General features: G+C 55.7%; 1 protein-coding gene across 3 annotated transcripts in view; it reads left to right on the top strand.

Annotated features, from left to right (window-relative positions):
• LOC140419881 (uncharacterized protein C6orf118-like) overlaps nucleotides 1-24,779 on the top strand; it is a 147,200-nt gene that overhangs the window by 57,128 nt on the left and 65,293 nt on the right. For all 3 annotated transcript variants that reach the window (XM_072503935.1, XM_072503927.1, XM_072503931.1), the window contains exons 2-3: nucleotides 19,175-19,886; nucleotides 22,444-22,566. In XM_072503935.1, the coding sequence (XP_072360036.1) occupies nucleotides 19,194-19,886; nucleotides 22,444-22,566 (816 nt within the window). In that variant the 5' untranslated portion in view covers nucleotides 19,175-19,193. The remainder of the gene's footprint in view (nucleotides 1-19,174; nucleotides 19,887-22,443; nucleotides 22,567-24,779) is intronic.

Genomic DNA, 24,779 nt, shown 5'->3' with positions numbered 1-24,779 from the left:
CCTTCCCCGCCCCATCCCCGCCCCTTCCCCCATCCCCGCCCCGCCCCTTCCCCCATCCCCGCCCCGCCCCTTCCCCCATCCCCGCCCCCGCCCCTTCCCCCATCCCCGCCCCGCCCCTTCCCCCATCCCCGCCCCCGCCCCTTCCCCGCCTCTTCCCCCATCCCCGCCCCTTGCCCCGGTCTCCGCCCCGCCCCTTGCCCCGGTCTCCGCCCCGCCCCTTGCCCGGTCTCCGCCCCGCCCCTTCCCCCAGGTCTCCGCCCCGCCCCTTCCCCCAGGTCTCCGCCCCGCCCCTTCCCCCAGGTCTCCGCCCCGCCCCTTCCCCCAGGTCTCCGCCCCGCCCCTTCCCCTTGGTCTCCGCCCCGCCCCTTGGTCTCCGCCCCGCCTCTTCCCCCAGGTCTCCGCCCCGCCCCTTTCCCTTGGTCTCCGCCCCGCCCCTTCCCCCAGGTCTCCGCCCCGCCCCTTCCCCCAGGTCTCCGCCCCGCCCCTTCCCCCAGGTCTCCGCCCCGCCCCTTCCCCCAGGTCTCCGCCCCGCCCCTTCCCCCAGGTCTCCGCCCCGCCCCTTCCCCCACGTCTCCGCCCCGCCCCTTCCCCAGGTCTCCGCCCCGCCCCTTCCCCAGGTCTCCGCCCCGCCCCTTCCCCTAGGTCTCCGCCCCGCCCCTTTCCCTTGGTCTCCGCCCCGCCCCTTCCCCCAGGTCTCCGCCCCGCCCCTTCCCCCAGGTCTCCGCCCCGCCCCTTCCCCCAGGTCTCCGCCCCGCCCCTTCCCCCAGGTCTCCGCCCCGCCCCTTCCCCCAGGTCTCCGCCCCGCCCCTTCCCCCAGGTCTCCGCCCCGCCCCTTCCCCCAGGTCTCCGCCCCGCCCCTTCCCCCAGGTCTCCGCCCCGCCCCTTCCCCTAGGTCTCCGCCCCGCCCCTTCCCCTTGGTCTCCGCCCCGCCCCTTCCCCTTGGTCTCCGCCCGCCCCTTCCCCTTGGTCTCCACCCCGCCCCTTCCCCAGGTCTCCGCCCCGCCCCTTCCCCTTGGTCTCTGCCCCGCCCCTTCCCCTTGGTCTCCGCCCCGCCCCTTCCCCCAGGTCTCCGCCCCGCCCCTTCCCCTTGGTCTCCGCCCCGCCCCTTCCCCCAGGTCTCCGCCCCGCCCCTTCCCCAGGTCTCCGCCCCGCCCCTTCCCCCAGGTCTCCGCCCCGCCCCTTCCCCAGGTCTCCGCCCCGCCCCTTCCCCCAGGTCTCCGCCCCGCCCCTTCCCCTTGGTCTCCGCCCCGCCCCTTCCCCCAGGTCTCCGCCTCGCCCCTTCCCCCAGGTCTCCGCCTCGCCCCTTCCCCCAGGTCTCCGCCCCGCCCCTTCCCCCAGGTCTCCGCCCCGCCCCTTCCCCCAGGTCTCCGCCCCGCCCCTTCCCCCAGGTCTCCGCCCCGCCCCTTCCCCCAGGTCTCCGCCCCGCCCCTTCCCCCAGGTCTCCTCCCCGCCCCTTCCCCCAGGTCTCCGCCCCGCCCCGCCCCTTCCCCCAGGTCTCCGCCCCGCCCCTTCCCCTTGGTCTCCGCCCCGCCCCTTCCCCTTAGTCTCCGCCCCGCCCCTTCCCCTTGGTCTCCGCCCCGCCCCTTCCCCTTGGTCTCCGCCCCGCCTCTTCCCCCAGGTCTCCGCCCCGCCCCTTTCCTTTGGTCTCCGCCAGCCCCTTCCCCCAGGCCTCCGCCCCGCCCCTTCCCCCAGGTCTCCGCCTCGCCCCTTCCCCCAGGTCTCCGCCCCGCCCCTTCCCCCAGGTCTCCGCCCCGCCCCTTCCCCCAGGTCTCCGCCCCGCCCCTTCCCCCAGGTCTCCGCCCCGCCCCTTCCCCTTGGTCTCCGCCCCGCCCCTTCCCCTTGGTCTCCGCCCAGCCCCTTCCCCCAGGTCTCCGCCCCGCCCCTTTCCCCTGGTCTCCGCCCAGCCCCTTCCCCCAGGTCTCCGCCCCGCCCCTTCCCCCTGGTCTCCGCCCCGCCCCTTCCCCTTGGTCTCCGCCCCGCCCCTTCCCCCAGGTCTCCGCCCCGCCCCTTTCCCTTGGTCTCCGCCTCCGCCCCTTCCCCCAGGTCTCCGCCCCGCCCCTTCCCCTTGGTCCCCGCCCCCTCCCCGGCTGACCTCCCCGAATTGCCGCCCCTTTCCCGACTGCCCTGCCCCCTCCCCAATGTCCGCTCCCTCCCCGACTGTTTGCCCTGCCCCCTCCCCAACTGTCTGCCCTGCCCTCCCCCACTGCCTGCCCCCACCTCCTCCCCAACGGTCCGCCCACTCCCCGACTGCCCTGCCCCCTCCCAACTGTCCGCCCACTCCCCGACTGCCCTGCCCCCTCCCCAACTGTCCGCCCACTCCCCGACTGCCCTGCCCCCTCCCCACTGTCCGCTCCCTCCCCGACTGTTTGCCCCGCCCCTCCCCAACTATCTGCCCCGCCCCCTCCCCAACTATCTGCCCCGCCCCCTCCCCAACTATCTACCCCGCCCCCTCCCCAACTATCTGCCCCGCCCCCTCCCCAACTATCTGCCCCGCCCCCTCCCCAACTATCTGCCCCGCCCCCTCCCCAACTATCTGCCCCGCCCCCTCCCCAACCCTCTGCCCCACCCCCTCCCCAACCATCTGTCCCACCTCCTCCCCGACTATCTGCCCCTGCTCCCTCCCCACTGTCCGGTCCCTCCCCGACTGTCTGCCCCGTCCCCTCCCCAACTGTGTGCCCTGCCCCCTCCCCACTGTCCGGTCCCTCCCCGACTGTCTGCCCCGCCCCCTCCCCGACTGACTGCCCTGCCCCCTCCCCAACTGACTGCCCTGCCCCCTCCCCTACTCTCTGCCCCGCCCCCTCCCAGTCTATCTGCCCCGCTCCCTTCCACCGTCTGCCCCGCCCCCTCACTGACAGTCCGACCCTCCCGACTGTCCGACCCTCCCCGACTGCCCGCCGCCTCCCCGACTGCCCGCCGCCTCCCCGACTGTCCGCCCTCTCCCCGACTGCCCGCCCTCTCCCCGACTGCCCGCCCCCTCCCCGACTGCCCGCCCCCTCCCCGACTGCCCACCCCCTCCCCGACTGCCAGCCCCCTCCCCGACTGCCAGCCCCCTCCCCGACTGCCCGCCCCCTCCCCGACTGCCCGCCCCCTCCCCGACTGCCCGCCCCCTCCCCGACTGCCCGCCCCCTCCCCGACTGCCCGCCCCCTCCCCGACTGCCCGCCCCCTCCCCGACTGTCCGCCCCCTCCCCGACTGACTGCCCCGCCCCCTCCCTGACTGTCTGCCCCGCCCCCTCCCGACTGTCTGCCCCGCCCCCTCCCGACTGTCTGCCCCGTGTCTTCCAGCTGTCTGCCACGCCCCCTCCCCACTGTCTGACACGTCCCCTCCCTGACTCTCTGCCCCTCCCCTACTGTCTGACCCGCCCCCTCCCTGACTGTCTGCCCCACCCCTTCCACTGTCTGCCCCGCCCCCTCCCCAACTGTCTGCCCCACCCCCTCTCTGGCTCTCTGCCCCACCCCTTTTCTGACTGTCTGCCACGCCCCCTCCCAGACAGTCTGCCCTGCCCCTCCCCGACTGCCTGTCCCGCCCCCTCCCCCACTGTCTGCCCCGCCCCCTCCCCACTGTCTGCCCCTCCCCCACTGTCTGCCCCGCCCCTCCCCCACTGTCTGCCCCACCCATCCCCCACTGTCTGCCCCGCCCCTTCCCCACTGTCTGCCCCACCCCCTTCTCCACTGTCTGCCCCACCCCCTTCCCCACTGTCTGCCCCACCCCCTTCCCCACTGTCTGCCCCACCCCCTTCCCCACTGTCTGCCCCACCCCCTTCCCCACTGCCTGCCCCGCCCCCTCCCCCATTGTCTGCCCCGCCCCCTCCCCACTGTCTGCTCAGCCCCCTCCCCACTGTCTGCTCTGCCCCCTCCATGACTCTCTGCCCCTCCCCTACTCTCTGCCCCGCCCCCTCCCATACTCTCTGCCCCACCCCCTCCCCTACTCTCTGCCCCGCCCCCTCCCAGTCTACCTGCCCCGGTCCCTTCCACTGTCTGCCCCACCCCCTCACTGACAGCCCGAACCTCCCCGACTGTCCGACCCTCCCCGACTGTCCGCCCCTCCCCGACTGTCCGCCCCCGCCCCGACTGTCGGCCCCCTCCCTGACTGTCCGTCCCCTCCCCGACTGTCCGCCCCCTCGCCGACTGCCCGCCCCCTCCCCGACTGCCCGCCCCCTCCCCGACTGCCCGCCCCCCTCCCCGACTGCCCGCCCCCTCCCCGACTGTCCGTCCCCTCCCCGACTGTCTGCCCCGCCCCTCCCTGACTGTCTGCCCCGCCCCCTCCCCGACTGTCTGCCCCGCCCCCTCCCCACTGTCTGACCCGTCGCCTCCCTGACTCTCTGCCCCTCCCCTACTGTCTGACCTGCCCCCCTCCCCGACTGTCTGCCCCACCCACTTGCACTGTCTGCCCCACCCCTCCCGACAGTCTGCCCCGCCCCTCCCCGACTGCCTGTCCCACAACCTCCTCGACTGTCTGCTCCGCCCCCTCCCCAACAGTCTGCTCCGCCCCTCCCCGACAGTCTGCCCCGCCCCTCCCCGACAGACTGCCCCGCCCCTCTCCCACTGTCTGCCCCGCCACCTCCCCCACTGTCTGCCCCGCCCCCTCCCCCACTGTCTGCCCCGCCCCCTCCCCCACTGTCTGCCCCACCCCCTCCCCCACTGTCTGCCCCACCCCCTTCCCCACTGTCTGCCCCACCCCCTTCCCCACTGTCTGCCCCACCCCCTTCCACTGTCTGCCCCGCCCCCTCTCTGACTGTCTGCCACGTCCCCTTCCAACTGTCTGCCCCGCGCCCTCCCTGACTCTCCCTGATTGTCTGCCCCACCCCCTTCCATATGTCTGCCCCGCACCCTCCCAGACTGTCTGCCCCGCCCCCTTCCACTGTCTGCCCCTCCCCGACTGTCTGCCCCGCCCCCTCACTGATTATCTGCCCCACACCCTTTCTGACTGTCTGCCCCGCCCCCTTCTAACAGTCCACCCTGACCCCCCCCAACTGTCTGCCCCGCCCTCTCCCCGACTGTCTGCCCCACCCCCTCCCCGACTGTCTGCCCCACTCCCTCCCTGACTGTCTGACCCAAATCCTCCCCGACTGTCCGCCCCCTCCCCGACTGTCCCCCCCTCCCCGACTGTCTGCCCTGCCCCCTCCCCGACTGTCTGCCTCGCCCCCTCCCCTACTATCTGCCCTGCCCCCTCCCCGATAGACTACCCTGCCCCCTCCCCGACTGTCTGCCCCATCCCCTCCCCGACTGTCTGCCCCGCCCCCGCCCTGACTCTCTGCCCTGCCCCCTCCCCGACTGTCTGCCCCACCCCCTCCCCGACTGTCTGACCCTCCCCGACTGTCTGCCCCACCCCCTCCCCGACTGTCTGACCCGCCCCTCCCCGACTGTCTGACCCGCCCCCTCCCCGACTGTCTGACCCGCCCCCTCCCTGACGGTCTGCCCCGTCCCTCCCGACTGTCTGCCCCGCCCCCTCCCCGACTCTCCGCCCCCTTCCCCACTCTCCCCCCGCCCCCCGACTGTCTGCCCAGCCCCCTTCCAACCGTCTGACCCGCCCCCTCCCCGACTGTCTGACCCGCCCCCTCCCCGACTGTCTGACCCGCCCCCTCCCTGACGGTCTGCCCCGCCCCTCCCGACTGTATGCCCCGCCCCTCCCCGACTCTCCGCCCCTTTCCCCACTCTCCCCCCGCCCCCCGACTGTCTGCCCAGCCCCCTTCCAACCGTCTGCCCCGCTCCCTCCCCGACTGTCTGCCGCGCCCCCTCCCCGACTGTCTGCCCCGCCCCTTCCAACCGTCTGCACCGCTCCCTCCCCGACTGTCTGCCCCGCCCCCTCCCCGACTGTCCGCCCCGCCCCCTCCCCGACTGTCCGCCCCGCCCCCTCCCCGACTGTCCGATCCGCACCCTCCCCGACTGTCTGATCCGCACCCTCCCCGACTGTCCGTCCCCTCCCCGACTGTCCGTCCCCTCCCCGACTGTCCGTCCCCTCCCCGACTGTCCGCCCCCTCCCCGACTGTCCGTCCCTTCCCCGACTGTCCGTCCCTTCCCCGACTGTCCGCCCCCTCCCGACCGTCTGCCCCCTCCTGACCGTCTGCCCCCTCCCCGACTGTCCGACCCCTTCCCGACTGTCCGACCCCTTCCCGACTGTCTGCCCCGCCCTCTCCCTAGAAACAACAACAAAATAAAGAAGATACATGAAACCATAAACATATTGCCAAAACTGTTTACCTTTCGTACAGGTCCCACCCTTATTACCCCCCTACTCTAACCTAAACCAGTCCCCCCCCCCCCCCCCCCCCCCCCTGGCAATTAATTTTCCGCAAGAAGTCGACGAACGGTTGCCACCTCCGGGTGAACCCTAACAGTGAACCTCTTAAGGCGAACTTAATTTTCTCCACACAGAGAAAGCTAGCCATGTCCGATAGCCAGGTCTCCGACTTCGGGGGCTTTCTCCCTCCATGCCAATAGTATTTGTCTCCGGGCTATCAGGGAAGCAAAGGCCAGAACGTCTGCCTCTCTCCTCCTGGATTCCTGGATCTTCCGACACCCCGAAAATCACCACCTCTGGACCCAGCGCCACCCTTGTGTTTAAAATCTTGGACATGACATCTGCAAATCCCTGCCAAAATCCCCGAAGCTTTGGACCACTGTCATGTGAGCCCGGTGCACAACCTTAAATTGTATCAGGCTGAGCCTGGCACATGTTGCAGACGTGTTGACTCTACTCAACCCGTCTGCCCATAAACCATCCTCTGTCTCACCTCCTAGCTCCTCTTCTCACTTACGTTTAGCTCCTCGGTCTGCGTCTCCTCCGACCCATAAGCTCCTTATAGATGTCTGAAACGCTCCCCTCCCCTACCCACCCTCTGGACATTACCCTGTCCTGAATCCCCCTCAGCGGTAGGAGCGGGAAGTTTGCCACCTGTTTACGAAGGAAGTCCCGCCCTGCAAGTACCTGAATTTGTTTCCCCTCGCCAGCCCAAACCTTTCCTCCAGCGCCCTCATACTCGGAAAGCTCCCCTCTATGAACACATCCCCCATCCTCTCAATCCCTGCTCTCTGTCATACCCTGAACCCCCCATCAAAACTTCCCGGGGCAAACCGGTGATTATCACAAATTGGGGCGCAGCCCGATGCTCCCACTACTCCCACATGCCGCCTCCACTGGCCCCAAACTCTCAGGGCCGCCCCCACCACGGGGCTGGTGGAGTACCGCGGCAGTGGGAGCGGCAGAGGCGCAGTTACCAACGCCCCCAAACTGGTGCCCTTACAAGAAGCCGCCTCCATACGCACCCACGCCGATCCTTCCCCCATCACCCACGTCCTGATCATGGCTATGTTCGCCGCCCAGTAATAATTGCTAAAGGTTCGCAGCGCCAGCCCGCCCTCACCCCGGCTCCGCTCGAGCATTACCTTCCTTACCTGTGGGGTCTTGCCCGCTCAGACGAAGCCCGTGATCACCCTGTTGACCCGTTTAAAAAAGGACCATGGAATAAAAATGGGGAGACATTGAAATACAAATAGGATCCTCGGGAGGACCGTCATTTTCACCGTTTGTGCCCTCCCGGCCAGCGACAGTGGGAGCGCGTCCCATCTCCGGAAATCGTCCTTCATTTGGTCCACTAACCCGGCCAGATTCAATTTATGCAGCCGGTCCCATTCCTGCGCCACTTGGATGCCCAAGTACCTAAAACTACCCCCTACTGACCTAAACGGCAGCTCCCCCAGTCACCCCTCCTGTCCCTTCGCCTGAACCACAAACATCTCACTCTTATCCATTTTTAGCTTATATCCCGAAAACCGGCCGAATTCCCCTAAAATCTTCATGATTTCGTACATCCCCTCTACTGGGTCCGAAACATACAGAGGCAGATCATCCGCATAGAGTGAAACCCTGTGCTCCACCCCCGGACCAGTCCCTTAAAGCTCTCAGAGCGATTGCCAACGTCTCTATAGCCAGCGCAAACAACAGTGGGGAGAGGGGGCAACCCTGTCTTGTCCCCCGGTGCAGTCTAAAGTAGTCTGAAGTTGTCCTGTTTGTCTGCACAACTTGCCACCGGAGCCTGATACAGTAACCTCACCCAGTAAATAAAGCCCCTCCCAAATCCGAACCGTCCCAGTACCTCCCACAGATAGTCCCATTCTACCCGATCAAAAGCCTTTTCTGCATCCATTGCAATCACTACCTCAACCTCCCTACCTTCCGGGGGCATCAAGATCACATTTAACAGCTTTCTTACATTGGCCACCAACTGCCTACCCTTAACAAACCCCGTCTGGTCCTCCCCAATAACGTCCGGAAGACAGTCCTCAATCCTGGAGGACAAGATTTTGGCCAGCAACTTGGCATCCACATTCAGCAGGGAGATTGGCCTGTAGGACCCACAGAGCTCCGGGTCCTTGTCCCGCTTAAGAATAAGCGAAATCATTGCCTGTGACATTGTCGGGGGCAGCACCCCTCTTTCCCTCGCCTCATTGAACATCCTCAACAACAACGGCCCCAGTATGCCCGAGAACTTTTTATAGAACTCCACTGGGTACCCGTCCGGCCCCGGGGCCTTACCCGCCTGCATAGCCTTCAAGCCCTCCACTCTCTCTTCCAGCCCAATTGGGGCCCCCAGCCCTTCAACCCGCTCTCCATCCACCGTTGGGAAATTCAGCCCCTCCAAGAAGCGCCTCATCCCCTTCGGCCCCGTAGGGGGTTCCGACCTGTACAACCTGCTGTAAAAATCTCTAAACGCCTTATTCACCCCTACCGAATCACCAACCAGGTTCCCCTCACCGTCCTTTACTTTCCCTAACTCCCTAGCTGCCTCCCTCTTCCTACGCTGCTGTGCAAGCATTTTGCTGTCCTTCTCTCTATGCTCATAAATCGCCCCCCTCGCCTTTCTCAGCTGCTCCACCGCCCTCCCTGTGGTCAGCAAGATAAATTCCGCCTGCAGCCTCCGCCGTTCCCTCAGGAGCCCTGCCTCTGGGGTCTCCGCATACCTCCTATCGATCTGTAATATCTCCTTTACCAGTCTGTCTCTGCCCTGTCAACCTTCTCTCTATGAGCCCGGATCGAGATCAGCGCCCCCCCCCCACTTGCCACCACCTTCAGTGCTTCCCAAACCACCGCTGCCGAAGTTTCCCCCATGTCATTGACCTGCAGGTAGTTCTGAATGCGTTTCCTCAGCCGCTCGCACACCCCTTCGTCAGCCTAAAGTCCCACATCTAACCTCCAGTGCGGGTGCTGATTACTGTCTTTACGAACCTGCAGGTCAACCCAGTGCGGTGCATGGTCTGAGATTGTGTTCGCTGAGTACCCCGTGTCCAGTACCCCAACCAGCAAGGCCCTGCTCAAAATAAAATCAATCCGGGAGTACACTTTATGCACGTGTGAGTAGAAGGAGAACTCCTTCGCCCCCGGCTGCCCAAACCTCCATGGATCCACCCCCCCCCCATCAGCTCCATGAACCCTCTTAGTTCCTATGCCATTGCTGGCACCCTACCCCCCCACCCTGCCCGAAAGGCAACTCGCGATGGGGCGGAGAATCAGGCTGAGTAGAAAGCGGGATCGCTCCCTCCCGATGCTCTAGTCTCCCTGCCGGTGCGGGCATCGAGGTTCATACCCGTGCCAGCTGGAGGATGTAAATGGGCCATTAAGACCAAACAGAGACCCCTCCATCAGAGCCCGTTTTCGTGCTTGACCGGTCTAAGCTCGGGTCCATAACTGTATTGAAGTTCCCTCGCATGGCCAACCTGTGTGAGTCCAGGTCCGGTATCTTCCCCAGCATCCTCTTTAAAACTCCACATCATCCCAATTTGGCGTATATACATTCACTAATACCACCTGCACCCCCCGCCCCCCCCCCCAGTTTCCCACTGACCATAATATACCGACCTCCCACGTCCGAGACTATTATACCCGCCTCAAACACCACCCGCTTATTGAGCAGGATCGTGACCCCTCTAGTCTTTAAATCTAGTCCCGAATGAAACACCTGGCTGACCCAGCCTTTCCTCAGTCTAACCTGGTTCGTTACCTTAAGGTGCGTCTCCTGCAACATCACCACGTCCGCCTTCAATCCCCTAAAATGCGCGAACACACGTGCCCTTTTGACCGGCCCATTTAACCCTTGAACATTCCAGGTGCTCAGCCTAGTTAGAGGGCTCATTGCCCCCCTCCGCTGATCAGTCACCCCCTTTTTTAGGCCTGCCACCAGCACGTGATCCGCGCCTCTCCCGGTCCATCCCCAGGCAGCCCCCGACCTCCTCTCTGTCCCCCAGCCCAAGTCCCTCCCTAGCCAGCAGAACATTCACCCCCCCCCCCCCCCCCCCCCCCAGAAACAACACCCTGTTACCCAATCCCTTTCCTAAACTAAACATATGCACACCCCCCACTGCGCTTCCGAGAGCTAGTTCACCCAGCTAGCTTGGTGGCCCCCGTCTCCGGCACCTGATAGTCTCCCACCTATTGTTCCCTCCCCACCCTCGCCCCCGCTCATGCAAACAAACTCCAACATCAAACAATCCCCACACAATTGCCCAACCGAAAAACACCAAGATCAAAACGAGCACACCCCATCCCCCAACAGTGCAAATGAAAACCTAAACTCACCCAGCTCTACTGCTGGTTCCAAGCAAAACGAGAAACCTTTTACAAAAACAGAGAAGCAAAACAGAGAAAACAGAAACACGAACGTTGCAGCCAAGTTAAAAAGCTCTCAGTCCTTCGTCAGCCCTTTCTTTCTTGCAAAGTACAACGCGTCCTCAGGCGACTCAGAGTAATAGTGCTGATCCTCATGCGTGACCCAGAGATGGGCTGGGTATAACAGTCCAAACTTCACCTTTTTCTTGAAAAGGATCGCCCTGATCTGATTGAAGCCTGCTCTCCTTCTGGCCACCTCCACGCTCTGGTCTTGGTAAACCCGCAGGATGCTATTGTGCCACTTAGAGCTCCGTGTCTGCTTGGCCCCCTGCAGAATACGCTCCTTATCCGAGAACCTGTGGAATCTCACCACTATAGCCCTCAGGTGATCTCCCATTTGCGGCTTCTTCTCAGGTGCTCTGTGAGCCCTATCCACCTCCAAGGGCCGGGAGAATGCCCCATCCCCCAGCAGCTTCTCAAACATGTCTGCGATGTATGCCCCAGCGTCCGCTGCTTCGGACCCTTCGGGAGCCCGATGATTCTTAGGTTCTGCCAGCGGGACCTATTCTCTAGGTCCTCCACCTTCTCCAGAAGCTTCTTTTGCTGGTCCCTCAGCATCCCCACCTCCAGCTCCACTGCGGTCTGATGCTCCTCCTGCTCAGCCAGCGCCTTCTTCACCTTCTGGATCGCCCGATCCTGAGCGTTCAACCTGAGCTCCAGCCGCTCAATCAACGCTTTTATTGGGTCCAAGCAGTCCCGTTTCTGCGTAGCAAAGCCTTCCTGGATGACTTGTATCAGCTGCTCCATAGACAGCTGGGTCGACAAGCCAGAGGTTCACCCCTCCGCCATACTGTCCCTTGTTGCAACTACAGCCCAAGTCCTCTCTGTCCTCTTATTTCTGCCCTTACGAACACTTCTAGTCCTTTTCTCCATGCACCGAAGTGGGAATTCAGTAGAGACCACTGACATCCGTTCTACAATTCAAGTCCGTTAAAAGATCGGGGGGAAAGGTTCAAAAGCCCGACCAGAGCGGGAGCAACCCCGCCCCCTCCCTGACTGTCTGCCCCACCCCCTGGTCGTCCTCCCCGACTGACTGCTCTCCAGGGGGTGTTGGCAGGGGTGGCTCTCCCGAACTTTGTAAATTACTACTGGGCCCCTGGGGCGGCAGGTACGGAAAGGTCGATACCTGCGTCCGCACAAATTCCCTCATCTGCACGTAACGGAACCCATTCCACCGGACACTCAAACACATCCTCCAACTCTTCCAAGCACGGAAAGCCCCCGTCTATAAACAAATCCCCAAACCACGCGATCCCCGCCTGCTGCCACTCCCAAAAGCCCCCCTGGAGCAAACCAGTGGTGGCCACATATCGGTGGAATAAGGTAGTGTCGAGAACCGGCGTAGGGGAGGGAAATCTATAAGGAGCTGATGGACTGGGAGGGAGCCGTGGTAGGGAGGTTAAGCAGAAGTGGGAGGAAGAGCTGGGTTGGGAGTTGGAGGCTGGGTTATGGGAGGACATCCTGAGGCAAGTCAAGGCGTCCTCTACGTGTGCCAGGCTTAGCTTATGCAATTTAAGGTCGTCCACAGGACTGTGGCCTGGATGAGCAGGAGTTTTGAAGGGATGGAAGATAGGTGTGTGCGGGTGGGCCTGCGAATCATGTCCATATGTTTTGGGTATGTCCGAAGATTGGGGATTCTGGCAGGGATTTACCGAAGTCATGTCAGAAAAACTGACGGTAAGGGTAGTTCCGGGTCCAGAGGTGGCGATTTTTGATGCGTCGGTAGACCCGGGAGTCCAGGGAGCGAGAGGCCGATGTCTTGTCCTTTACCTCCTGGTAGCTTGGGACGGATCTTGCTGGCATGAGGGACTCAGAACTCCCAAAGTCGGGGGGGGGGTGGATTAGTGATATGGCAGGGTTTCTCAGGCTTGAGAAGATCAAGTTCATCATGAGGGCTCGATGCTAGGGTTTTCCCGCAATTGGCAGATGTTTATCGATTTCTTTGGAAAGGACTAAGCTGTCAGCGGGGCGGGGAGGAGGAGGGGGGGTTAAAAAAGGGGAAGCATGGGGAGTTGGGTAAGATGGGGGGAGGTTGGTGGGGAATTGTTGTTGGGGTGTTGTTTATGTAAGCCGGTGTTTTTCAAACTTTTTTTCCGGGGACCCATTTTTTTTTTTTATTAAATATTTTATTGAAAATTTTTGGTCAACCAACACAGTACATTGTGCATCCTTTACACAATATTATAACAACACAAATAACAATGACCTATTTTATAAACAAAAAATGAATAAATAATAAATAACAAAAATAAAAACTAGCCCTAATTGGCAACTGCCTTGTCACAAGTAACACTCTCCAAAAATATAATTTAACAGTCCAATATATAATTATCTGTAGCAACGACCTATACATACTATACAGTATATATTAACAACCCTGAGAGTCCTTCTGGTTCTTCCCCCCCCCCCCCCCCCCCCCCCCCCCCCCCCGATCCTGGGCTGCTGCTGCTGCCTTCTTTTTCCCATTCCGTCTATCTTTCTGCGAGGTATTCGACGAACGGTTGCCACCGCCTGGTGAACCCTTGAGCCGACCCCCTTAGGACGAACGTAATCCGCTCTAGCTTTATAAACCCCTCCATGTCATTTATCCAGGTCTCCACCCCCGGGGGCTTGGCTTCTTTCCACATTAGCAATATCCTGCGCCGGGCTACTAGGGACGCAAAGGCCAAAACATCGGCCTCTCTCGCCTCCTGCACTCCCGGCTCTTGTGCAACCCCAAATATAGCCAACCCCCAGCTTGGTTCGACCCGGACTCCTACTACTTTTGAAAGCACCTTTGTCACCCCCATCCAAAACCCCTGTAGTGCCGGGCATGACCAAAACATATGGGTATGATTCGCTGGGCTTCTCGAGCACCTCGCACACCTATCCTCCACCCCAAAAAATTTACTGAGCCGTGCTCCAGTCATATGTGCCCTGTGTAATACCTTAAACTGAATCAGGCTTAGCCTGGCACACGAGGACGACGAGTTTACCCTGCTTAGGGCATCTGCCCACAGCCCCTCCTCGATCTCCTCCCCCAGCTCTTCTTCCCATTTCCCTTTTAGTTCATCTACCATAGTCTCCCCTTCGTCCCTCATTTCCCTATATATATCTGACACCTTACCATCCCCCACCCATGTCTTTGAGATCACTCTGTCCTGCACCTCTTGTGTCGGGAGCTGCGGGAATTCCCTCACCTGTTGCCTCGCAAAAGCCCTCAGTTGCATATACCTGAATGCATTCCCTTGGGGCAACCCATATTTCTCGGTCAGCGCTCCCAGACTCGCGAACTTCCCATCCACAAACATCTTTCAGTTGCGTTATTCCTGCTCTTTGCCACATTCCATATCCCCCATCCATTCCCCCCGGGGCAAACCTATGGTTGTTTCTTATCGGGGACCCCCCCAAGGCTCCAGTCTTTCCCCTATGCCGTCTCCACTGTCCCCAAATCTTCAGTGTAGCCACCACCACCGGGCTTGTGGTGTAGTTCCTCGGTGAGAACGGCAATGGGGCTGTCACCATAGCCTGTAGGCTAGTCCCCCTACAGGACGCCCTCTCTAATCTCTTCCACGCCGCTCCCTCCTCCTCTCCCATCCACTTACTCACCATTGAAATATTAGCGGCCCAATAATACTCACTTAGGCTCGGTAGTGCCAGCCCCCCCCTATCCCTGCTACGCTGTAATAATCCCTTCCTCACTCTCGGGGTCTTCCCGGCCCACACAAAACCCATGATGCTCTTTTCAATCCTTTTAAAAAAAGCCTTCGTGATCACCACCGGGAGGCTCTGAAACACAAAGAGGAATCTCGGGAGGACCACCATCTTAACCGCCTGCACCCTCCCTGCCATTGACAGGGATACCATATCCCATCTCTTGAAATCCTCCTCCATCTGTTCCACCAACCGCGTTAAATTTAACCTATGCAATGTGCCCCAATTCTTAGCTATCTGGATCCCCAGGTAACAAAAGTCCCTTGTTACCTTCCTCAACGGTAGGTCCTCTATTTCTCTACTCTGCTCCCCTGGATGCACCACAAACAACTCACTTTTCCCCATGTTCAATTTATACCCTGAAAAATCCCCAAACTCCCCAAGTATCCGCATTATTTCTGGCATCCCCTCCGCCAGGTCCGCCACGTATAGTAGCAAATCGTCCGCATACAAAGATACCCGGTGCTCTTCTCCTCCCCTAAGTACTCCCCTCCACTTCTTGGAACCCCTCAACGCTATCGCCAGGGGCTCAATCGCCAGTGCAAACAATAATGGGGACAGAGGGCATCCCTGCCTTGTCCCTCTATGGAGCCGAAAATATGCAGATCCCCGTCCATTCGTGACCACGCTCGCCACTGGGGCCCTATACAACAGCTGCACCCATCTAACATACCCCTCTCCAAAACCAAATCTCCTCAACACCTCCCACAAATAATCCCACTCCACTCTATCAAATGCTTTCTCGGCATCCATCGCCACTACTATCTCCGTTTCTCCCTCTGGTGGGGCCATCATCATTACCCCTAACAACCTCCGTATGTTCGTGTTCAGCTGTCTCCCCTTCACAAACCCAGTTTGGTCCTCGTGGACCACCCCCGGGACACATTCCTCTACTCTCATTGCCATTACCTTGGCCAGGACCTTGGCATCTACATTTAGGAGGGAAATAGGTCTATAGGACCCGCATTGTAGCGGGTCCTTTTCCTTCTTTAAGAGAAGCGATATCGTTGCTTCAGACATAGTCGGGGGCAGTTGTCCCCTTTCCTTTGCCTCATTAAAGGTCCTCGTCAGTACCGGGGCGAGCAAGTCCACATATTTCCTATAGAATTCGACTGGGAATCCATCCGGTCCCGGGGCCTTTCCCGCCTGCATGCTCCTAATTCCTTTCACCACTTCTTCTACCTCAATCTGTGCTGCCAGTCCCATCCTTTCCTGCTCTTCCACCTTGGGAAATTCCAGCCGATCCAAGAAGCCCATCATTCTCTCCCTCCCATCCGGGGGTTGAGCTTCATATAATTTTTTATAAAATGTCTTGAACACTCCATTCACTCTCTCCGCTCCCCGCTCCATCTCTCCTTCCTCATCCCTCACTCCCCCTATTTCCCTCGCTGCTCCCCTTTTCCTCAATTGGTGTGCCAGCAACCTGCTCGCCTTCTCCCCATATTCGTACTGTACACCCTGTGCCTTCCTCCATTGTGCCTCTGCAGTGCCTGTAGTCAGCAAGTCAAATTCTACATGTAGCCTTTGCCTTTCCCTGTACAGTCCCTACTCCGGTGCTTCCGCATATTGTCTGTCCACCCTCAAAAGTTCTTGCAGCAACCGCTCCCGTTCCTTACTCTCCTGCTTCCCTTTATGTGCCCTTATTGATATCAGCTCCCCTCTAACCACCGCCTTCAACGCCTCCCAGACCACTCCCACCTGGACCTCCCCATTATCATTGAGTTCCAAGTACTTTTCAATGCACCCCCCCACCCTTAGACACACCCCCTCATCTGCCATTAGTCCCATGTCCATTCTCCAGGGTGGGCGCCCTCCTGTTTCCTCCCCTATCTCCAAGTCCACCCAGTGTGGAGCGTGATCCGAAATGGCTATAGCCGTATACTCCGTTCCCCTCACCTTCGGGATCAATGCCCTACCCAGCACAAAAAAGTCTATTCGCGAGTAGACTTTATGGACATAGGAGAAAAACGAGAACTCCTTACTCCTAGGTCTGCTAAATCTCCACGGGTCTACACCTCCCATCTGCTCCATAAAATCTTTAAGTACCTTGGCTGCTGCCGGCCTCCTTCCAGTCCTGGACTTCGACCTATCCAGCCCTGGTTCCAACACCGTATTAAAATCTCCCCCCATTATCAGCTTTCCCATCTCTAGGTCCGGAATGCGTCCTAGCATCCGCCTCATAAAATTGGCATCATCCCAGTTCGGGGCATATACGTTTACCAAAACCACCGTCTCCCCCTGTAGTTTGCCACTCACCATCACGTATCTGCCCCCGTTATCCGCCACTATAGTCTTTGCCTCGAACATTACCCGCTTCCCCACTAATATAGCCACCCCCCTGTTTTTCGCATCTAGCCCCGAATGGAACACCTGCCCCACCCATCCTTTGCGTAGCCTAACCTGGTCTATCAGTTTCAGGTGCGTTTCCTGTAACATAACCACATCTGCCTTAAGTTTCTTAAGGTGTGCGAGTACCCGTGCCCTCTTTATAGGCCCGTTCAGCCCTCTCACGTTCCACGTGATCAGCCGAGTTGGGGGGCTTCCTACCCCCCCCCCCCCCCTTGTCGATCAGCCATCACCTTTTTCCAGCTCCTCACCCGGTTCCCACGCAGCTGTATCTCCCCCAGGCGGTGCCCCCCCGCCCATCCTCTCCCATACCAGCTCCCCCCTCTCCCCAGCAGCAGCAACCCAGTAATTCCCCCCTCCCACCCCCCCCGCTAGATCCCCCGCTAGCGTAATTACTCCCCCCATGTTGCTCCCAGAAGTCAGCAAACTCTGGCTGACCTCGGCTTCCCCCCGTGACCTCGGCTCGCACCGTGCGACGCCCCCTCCTTCCTGCTTCTCTATTCCCGCCATGATTATCATAGCGCGGGAACCAAGCCCGCGCTTCTCCCTTGGCCCCGCCCCCAATGGCCAACGCCCCATCTCCTCCACCTCCCCTCCTCCCCCCATCACCACCTGTGGGAGAGAGAAAAGTTACCACATCGCAGGATTAGTACATAAAACCCCTCTTTGCCCCCCACATTCGCCCCACCACTTTGTTCGAACGTTCTTTTTAATAACCCGCTCATTCCAGTTTTTCTTCCACAATAAAAGTCCACGCTTCATCCGCCGTCTCAAAGTAGTGGTGCCTCCCTCGATATGTGACCCACAGTCTTGCCGGTTGCAGCATTCCAAATTTTATCTTCTTTTTATGAAGCACCGCCTTGGCCCGATTAAAGCTCGCCCTCCTTCTCGCCACCTCCGCACTCCAGTCTTGATAAACGCGGATCACCGCGTTCTCCCATTTACTGCTCCGAGTTTTCTTCGCCCATCTAAGGACCATTTCTCTATTCTTAAAACGGAGGAATCTCACCACTATGGCTCTGGGAATTTCTCCTGCTCTCGGTCCTCGCGCCATCACTCGGTATGCTCCCTCCACCTCCAACGGACCCGCCGGGGCCTCCGCTCCCATTAACGAGTGCAGCATCGTGATCACATATGCCTCGACGTCCGCTCCCTCCACACCTTCAGGAAGACCAAGAATCCTCAGGTTGTTCCTCCTTGCGTTGTTTTCCAGTGCCTCCAACCTTTCCACACATCGTTTCTGATGTGCCTCCTGCGTCTCCGTCTTCACCACCAGGCCCTGTATGTCGTCCTCATTCTCGGCTGCCTTTGCGTTCACGACCCGAAGCTCCCGCTCCTGGGTCTTTTGTTCCTCCTTTAGCCCTTCGATCGCCTGTAGTATCGGGGCCAACAGCTCTTTCTTCATTTCCTTTTTGATCTCTTCCACACAGCATTTCAAGAACTCTTGTTGTTCAGGGCCCCATGTTAAACTGCCACCTTCCGACGCCATCTTGGTTTTTGCTTGCCTTCCTTGCCGCTGTTCTAAAGGATCCACTGCAATCTGGCCACTTTCTCCTCTTTTTTCCATCCGTATCCAGGGGGGATTCCCTTCTGGTTTACCGCACAGTGTTTTTAGCCGTCAAAATTGCCGTTGGGGCTCCTATCAAGAGCCCAAAAGTCGGTTTCACAGGGAGCTGCCGAAACGTGCGACTCAGCTGGTCATCGCCGCACCCGGAAGTCGGGGACCCATTTTTACCAACCAGCCAACCTTCGGGACCCAACCCGGCCGACCTTCGCAAACCACAATTTTCTCTTACCTTGTAATGTTTAGGTGAAATTTGATGATCCTCCAATTTGCTAGAGGATGAAAACATTTTAAGTTGCTGCATTTTTTACTGTAAAATTTTATCAAATAAAAACTCCCCCGAACTTGTAAAAAAAAGTCTGTTAAAAAAAAAAATGCGCACGTATAAAAAAAATGTGGTCGCACTGCGCATGCGCACCGATGAACGGGCACGCATGCGCAATGCGGCCCCATTTTAAAAATATGTTCGTAGCCATTTTGAAGGCCGCTTCAGCCGGCATTATTAAAAGGCGGCTGTTGCGCGTGGATTTTCGCGATCGGGAGCGCCGTGACAGATGGCTCCCCGACTCTCCCGACACCCGCCCACGACCCAACCGCGGGTCGCGCCCGCGACTTTGACAATGCCTGATGTAAGCCATGTTGGCTGGGTTTTGTTTTTCTTGATGTGTGGTTGCTTATTCTGTTAAAATTTATAATATAAATGTCTCAATAAAATATTTTTCAAAAAAAATAAATGTAAGTATGGGGAGAGGAGGCAAAAGACAAATTCTATCATAACGAAAAGATATGCAAGGAAAATTGCTGAGTATTGATGAAAAGCCTGTTGTTTGATAATCTACAAGCCAAACACTTGAAAAATGTATAGTTTTCACATCCGGTTAATAATTTATTTTGTTTCTAAATTTATCAGGCTTTGTTTCACTGAAATAATGAAACCCACGAAGAATAAATCCAGTGAGTATTCTGACCCACAGAAAAAAACACTCCGACAGCTCCTCCATGAGTTAGAAAAGTCTCAGAAGGCTGACATTTTTGCCTACAGCTTTGGACATTTAAATCATAGGAACCTGCATAAAATATCAAGACAACAGGAAGCCTCGGTGTCATGGAAGAGTGCAAAAAAGCCCTCTCCTTTTAAGAAAGACAAACATTGCAGGTCTATCCAGAAATCAAAAGATGCCAAAGTAAAGAAAATGACTGATGCATTTGTAAACTTCAGCCTGATGACTAGTATGGGGCCAACATTACCTAAAATTTGCAGCCTTACCCTCGATGACCTTAAACCAAGTTGTACCAGAGATTCTCAGGATATCGCAGAAGAGTCAACGATCCCACAAACCAAGTCAGGATCCCCGACACTACAGGATCACTTTGCCAAACAGGAATTGAAGCTATCTGACCTCATGCTCATGAAGCCTCAGCCACAAACGTGTGCAAGAACTCGCACTGGCCACGACCAGAGGGAGTTTGTTGAATCTTACTTGGCTGGGCTGACAAGGATGGACCAATTCACGAAGCGACTTGAATTTGAGAAAAAAATCCTGATGACGGAAGACCTTCTAGAGAGGGAGGCGATGTCTGGTCACAGAGCAGTAGCAAAACATGAGTGGAAGCTCAATCATGTAAGAAACGGTAACATTTTGTGGATGTACTGTGAAGTCTAAAACCATAACTGAAGATCAAAATGGGGGTTAGGGGCAAGAAAATAACAGTCTATACTAGGAGCTGTGGCAATTCCATACCTCTCAGTGAAGGTACTTATCTTAGAATTCCATGTGTGCACGGACATGTATATTTTACCGTTGCAGTGAGTAATTCAGTTTAAAAATAACAGCGAAAAGCTTTTTTTATTTGAAAAGGAAAAAGTTACTTTATTTCACAGTATTGTCCTGGAAGTTACCTAAGAAAAGATAGTCACTAACACATGCACACACAACGTTAATTACAGAAGAAGATTAAACCGATACATATACAAATGATTTAGTCTCTGTTTTTCAGTGAAATCCTGATATGTTTGAAATCGCATTGTCTGAAATGAAGGTCTTGAGGTTGCAAAGTTTTCTCTGCAGCTGCAATGGTTTCCAATGTCAAATTGCCAGAGGTTGCTTTAACAGGTAGCTTAGTAACTGGAATCAGGTAGGGGGGTGAGAGGGGTTTCTTTAGTTCTCCTGATTAAGGGACTACAGTGTGGCCCTTTTTAGACTAATGAGCGCAGCAGTTCGATGTCTCTGCTTGTTGGTCCCTCTCTCCCTGTGTTGAAGCTCGTGTCTGCTTCTCTGAAGATATTACAAGAATGTTATCTCAGCTACCTGCCCCTTTCGAGACTTTTTTGTAGAAGTTAAGATGGCTGTGGTTCCTAGCTTTTGTCCTGGCCAAGGCACAATTTACATTCTTGCAATGAGGCATTAACATAACTTTGTTATTAAGAGCACAGAGAATTAAATTAAGGATTGTCTTTTCTCCTCTCAGAAGAGGAGATGCAGTCTGAAATCCACAATTCTGTTTGGCAACTTGGGGCCATTTTGAAATCGTCTTTAAACTCAGTTCAAGGTTTTTTAAAGATGCGACCTTAAAGAGCAGGTTTTCTAAAATGTTGTAATATCATAACTACACACCACAACATCATGGTCATCCTTTGTGCTGCATAGATGCCTTCAACTAGGTTCTGATGACAGATCATTGACCTGAAACGTTGTCCAGGACTTTCCAGCCCTGCCAGTTACCAGGATCTTCTGGTCCCACCAATGGACTTTTGGTTGACTCACTGCATCCTCTGTGATAGGTCAGGCCATGGCAGGGCTGGAAAATCCCAACCAAAGTTAGCTCTGTTCCGTTTTCCATTGGTGGTGCCTGATCTACTATTCTCACAGCTGGGTTGCGCTGCAAGAAGCTGTAATTCATAGAATCATAGAATGTACAGTGCAGAAGGAGGCCATTCAGCCCATCGAGTCTGCACCGGCCCTTACAAAGAGCACCCTACTCAAGCCCACATATCTACCCTATCCCCGAAACCCAGTAACCCACACTTAACCTTTTTGGATACTTAAGGGCAATTTAGCATGGTCAATCCACCTAACCCGCACATCTCTGGACTGTGGGAGGAAACCGGAGCACCCGGAGGAAACCCACACCGACACGGGGAGAACGTACAGACTCCGCACAGACAGTGACCCGGCTGGGAACCGAACCTGGGACCCTGGAGCTGTGAAGCAATCGTGCTAACCACTATGCTACCGTGCTGCCCAGGTAGGTTGTGGGGAATGGTTGCAAAAAAATGTTGTCAAATTAAGTTATAAGTAATCCTTGTTGGAAATCTCAAAGCCTCCTTTGATAAGTGTTAGGGGACTGGAGGACTTGAACTACGCACTAATGACACCCCTTTTCCCAGACAACATCCAGTTTTAGTAACTCTCTCGGTTCTTCAATTAGGTGGACCCAGTCTAGAAAAAATGTCGTCTCCTCGTTCCATAAAGGCACAAAATTGTGTATTTTAGAGGAGAATATCTGCAATCTGCTGTGACTCTAAATGTTTGATGGAACAGGCCTCTCTGGCTCAAATCATAGACGGAACGGCCTGTCTGACTGTTAGATGGAGAACTAGCCTCCTTCCCCAATGAGGGTGCAGCAGTTATACAGATCAGTCTGTTTAATATCTAACTCTGTGGATTCTGCTGTCTACCTCACTCAAGTGCCTTGCCTGTAGAAGTTCCATTTGTATAGCCTCACTGATCTCTGGTAAACAATGTTTCTGATATGGCCATTCGGATCTCAATGTCTCTAGACTCATGCTAATCTTGTTACTGGGCAAATTGCATCTCATTTTTCCTCTGGGTGCTTGCTAGCGTTGTTACTTTTATATTATTTTCATCTCAAGTTCACTGGTAATCTTGTTAACTTCCCATATTTCTGACAATATACATATAAAGATTGGTAGACTAAAGAACAAATAATGTAAATTTTGACATTCCTGCCACTCAGCAATTTTGCTTTCATTGGAAAATAAATTTTGATTTAGTTTTGTATGTGCTGTCCCTTTTAATTGCTCATTTCAACAACTTGGTGTTCAAACTCCTATACCTACAGCGACCTGTTTGTGTTCTTGTGACACAAGTGTCCTTGATTCTCTTATGATTGAGCTCAGTTTTTGTCAGTAATTTCTTCCTTAAATTACAAATGTAGGAGCTGATGAAGATAGACCATCTCCCTGAACCAAACTTGAGACGTCTTCAGGTTTTCAGTGATTTGTTTGAGGACGTCTGCCAGGATTCAACAATGTTTTGTGAAATCTTGAGAGAAATCAAGGTAATTTTAACTAATGCGTAACAAAGCATATTGGGCAGTACTTGTGGTTGGTATTATATGAAATTAGAAACACGTACTCAGAATCGTACAATTTGACTGTCGGAAGGAGCTATCTTCTTGGTCATCTTTGCCTGTATTGTTTTAAATACTCTTTTCAAATATATGCCTGCTTCCTTTTAAATATGAATATGAATTTTGCTTCCACCACTGTTCCTGATAGACCACTGAGTCTCAATTATCTCCGACATTTGAAAATTGATGTTCCCCAAACCTGACCTTGCTCCTCTGCCAATGATCCCATTTCTGATGCCCTCTAGTTATTAACCGTGCATTCATAATTTGGCCAAATAGGTTGATTGTCAACCTGTAAATCCTTCCAATATTCCTGTAGCAGGTAGTAAGAGTAGGAGAGTCTTCTGATCAGTCATGTTTGCTATAGAGTGGTGCCCCTCAAACTTTAGCCTTGGCAATAGCTTACTGACCTGTTCCAGGATAACGTTGCTATGAAAACGGATGTCAGCGCATGCTCAGTCTGCCTCATAATGCCACTAGGTGTGGGAAGGGAACTAAGAAGAAGTTACCAGTGGAAGTAGCTTGTTTTTCTATCTATTTCAACAGAACCTTTTACAATTTTGAATGCCTTTATCAGATCCCCATGCAACCCACTTAATTTAAAGTGAACAGGTAATCACTTTTTCTAAACCTCTCCATGATCAAATAACAAACTTGTATTTATATTGTTATGGGTCAGGGTTCAGAGAACCCCAAAATGCATCATGGAGTTCACCTGACCCACAACTTCTCACCACATCAGGAATTGAATTTTTAAAACTCTTCCAAAAGTATAATTTCTCTGAGAGCTTCATACGTTTGGTCTATTTTCAAAGCCCTTATCCACCTATCAAAATTACTCTGTTTGAGCCTTTCGAACTCCATGCATGTTTGACCAAATTCTTTCCTTAAATTTCTAAACCTTTGTCTGCAAGCTTCAGACAATAGTTCATATGCATATAAGATGGATTTTTTCACCTCCTCATACGACTCAGATACCTCCTCTGATAGTGATGCAAACACTTCACTAGCCCTACCTACCAGCTTTGTTTGAATCAGTAATACCCACGTGTCCTATGGCCATTTCATTTGTTTAGCTACCTTCTCAAATGAAATGAAAAAGGCTTCTACCTCCTTCTCAGAAAACCTTGGCAATGCGTGGACATATTTAAATAGATCCCCACCAAGCCTTCGACTATGACGCTCTTTCTCACTATCCTCATCACTATCATCCAACTGTACGTTTCCCTTGACGCCTGCCAATTTTAACTGACTCATGTTTCATGGCCATTTTCTGAAGTTCAAACTCTCTCTCTTTATCTTTTTCCCTGATCTCCCTTTCTTTTTCTTTTTGTTCTGCAAGGGCTATTCTTTCTTTGTTTCTTTCTTCTCTCTCCTTTTCTTTTTCTCTCATTGCATATTCAAGCAGCTTTAATTCTTTTTCATGTTCAAGTTGTTTAATCTGCAACTGGATCTTTGCCATTTCTTATGAGTCAGACTGTATCTCAGGCAACTTTAAATGCTTAGCCACCGCCATAATTACCTCACCTTTTTGCATTTTGTCAGGTAATGTTAACTGCAATGTTTTTGCCAAATCTAACAGTCTGCTTTTAGTCTCTGTCCGTAAGGTACTGCGTGTGACTGTCTCCCCCCCGAAAAACTTCAGAGCCTCTGAAAGAGCCATTGTCCACAACACACTCCCCACTTAAACTAAAATACCACACCTGAAAAGAAACCACAATATGCTCACCCCTCACTGTCTTTAAGTTCACTAAGCTAATCCAATAGATAGACGAGCCCCCAATTGTTATGGGTCAGGGTTCAGAGAACCCCAAAGTGTATCATGGAGTTCACCTGACCCACAACTTTTAATAGATTGTGGTATGGGGAGCTCACGGCCCACTCTACAGGTGTGGTACAGCATAAATGGAAAAGTATTTTTTTAAACAAAACAATGTTTATTCTATGAACTCAAGTTAACCTTTTTAAAACAAACAGTGAATATCTTAGCAACCATTAATTCAAAGATAACCCCCAAAGAATACAACACTAAGTAATCCTTTAAGCTGTCCTTTTAACATCCAAAAGACTTAACAACGTTTAAACAGAAGCACATCAGGGTTTACATTCAATACTGAAAACATTTAAATTTCTGAATTCAC

Source organism: Scyliorhinus torazame, chromosome 1 (assembly GCF_047496885.1).
Source record: "Scyliorhinus torazame isolate Kashiwa2021f chromosome 1, sScyTor2.1, whole genome shotgun sequence".
Taxonomy (NCBI): Eukaryota; Metazoa; Chordata; class Chondrichthyes; order Carcharhiniformes; family Scyliorhinidae; genus Scyliorhinus; species Scyliorhinus torazame.
The sequence above is the reverse complement of the archived record's forward strand: the minus strand, read 5'-3'. Positions and strand labels throughout refer to the sequence as shown.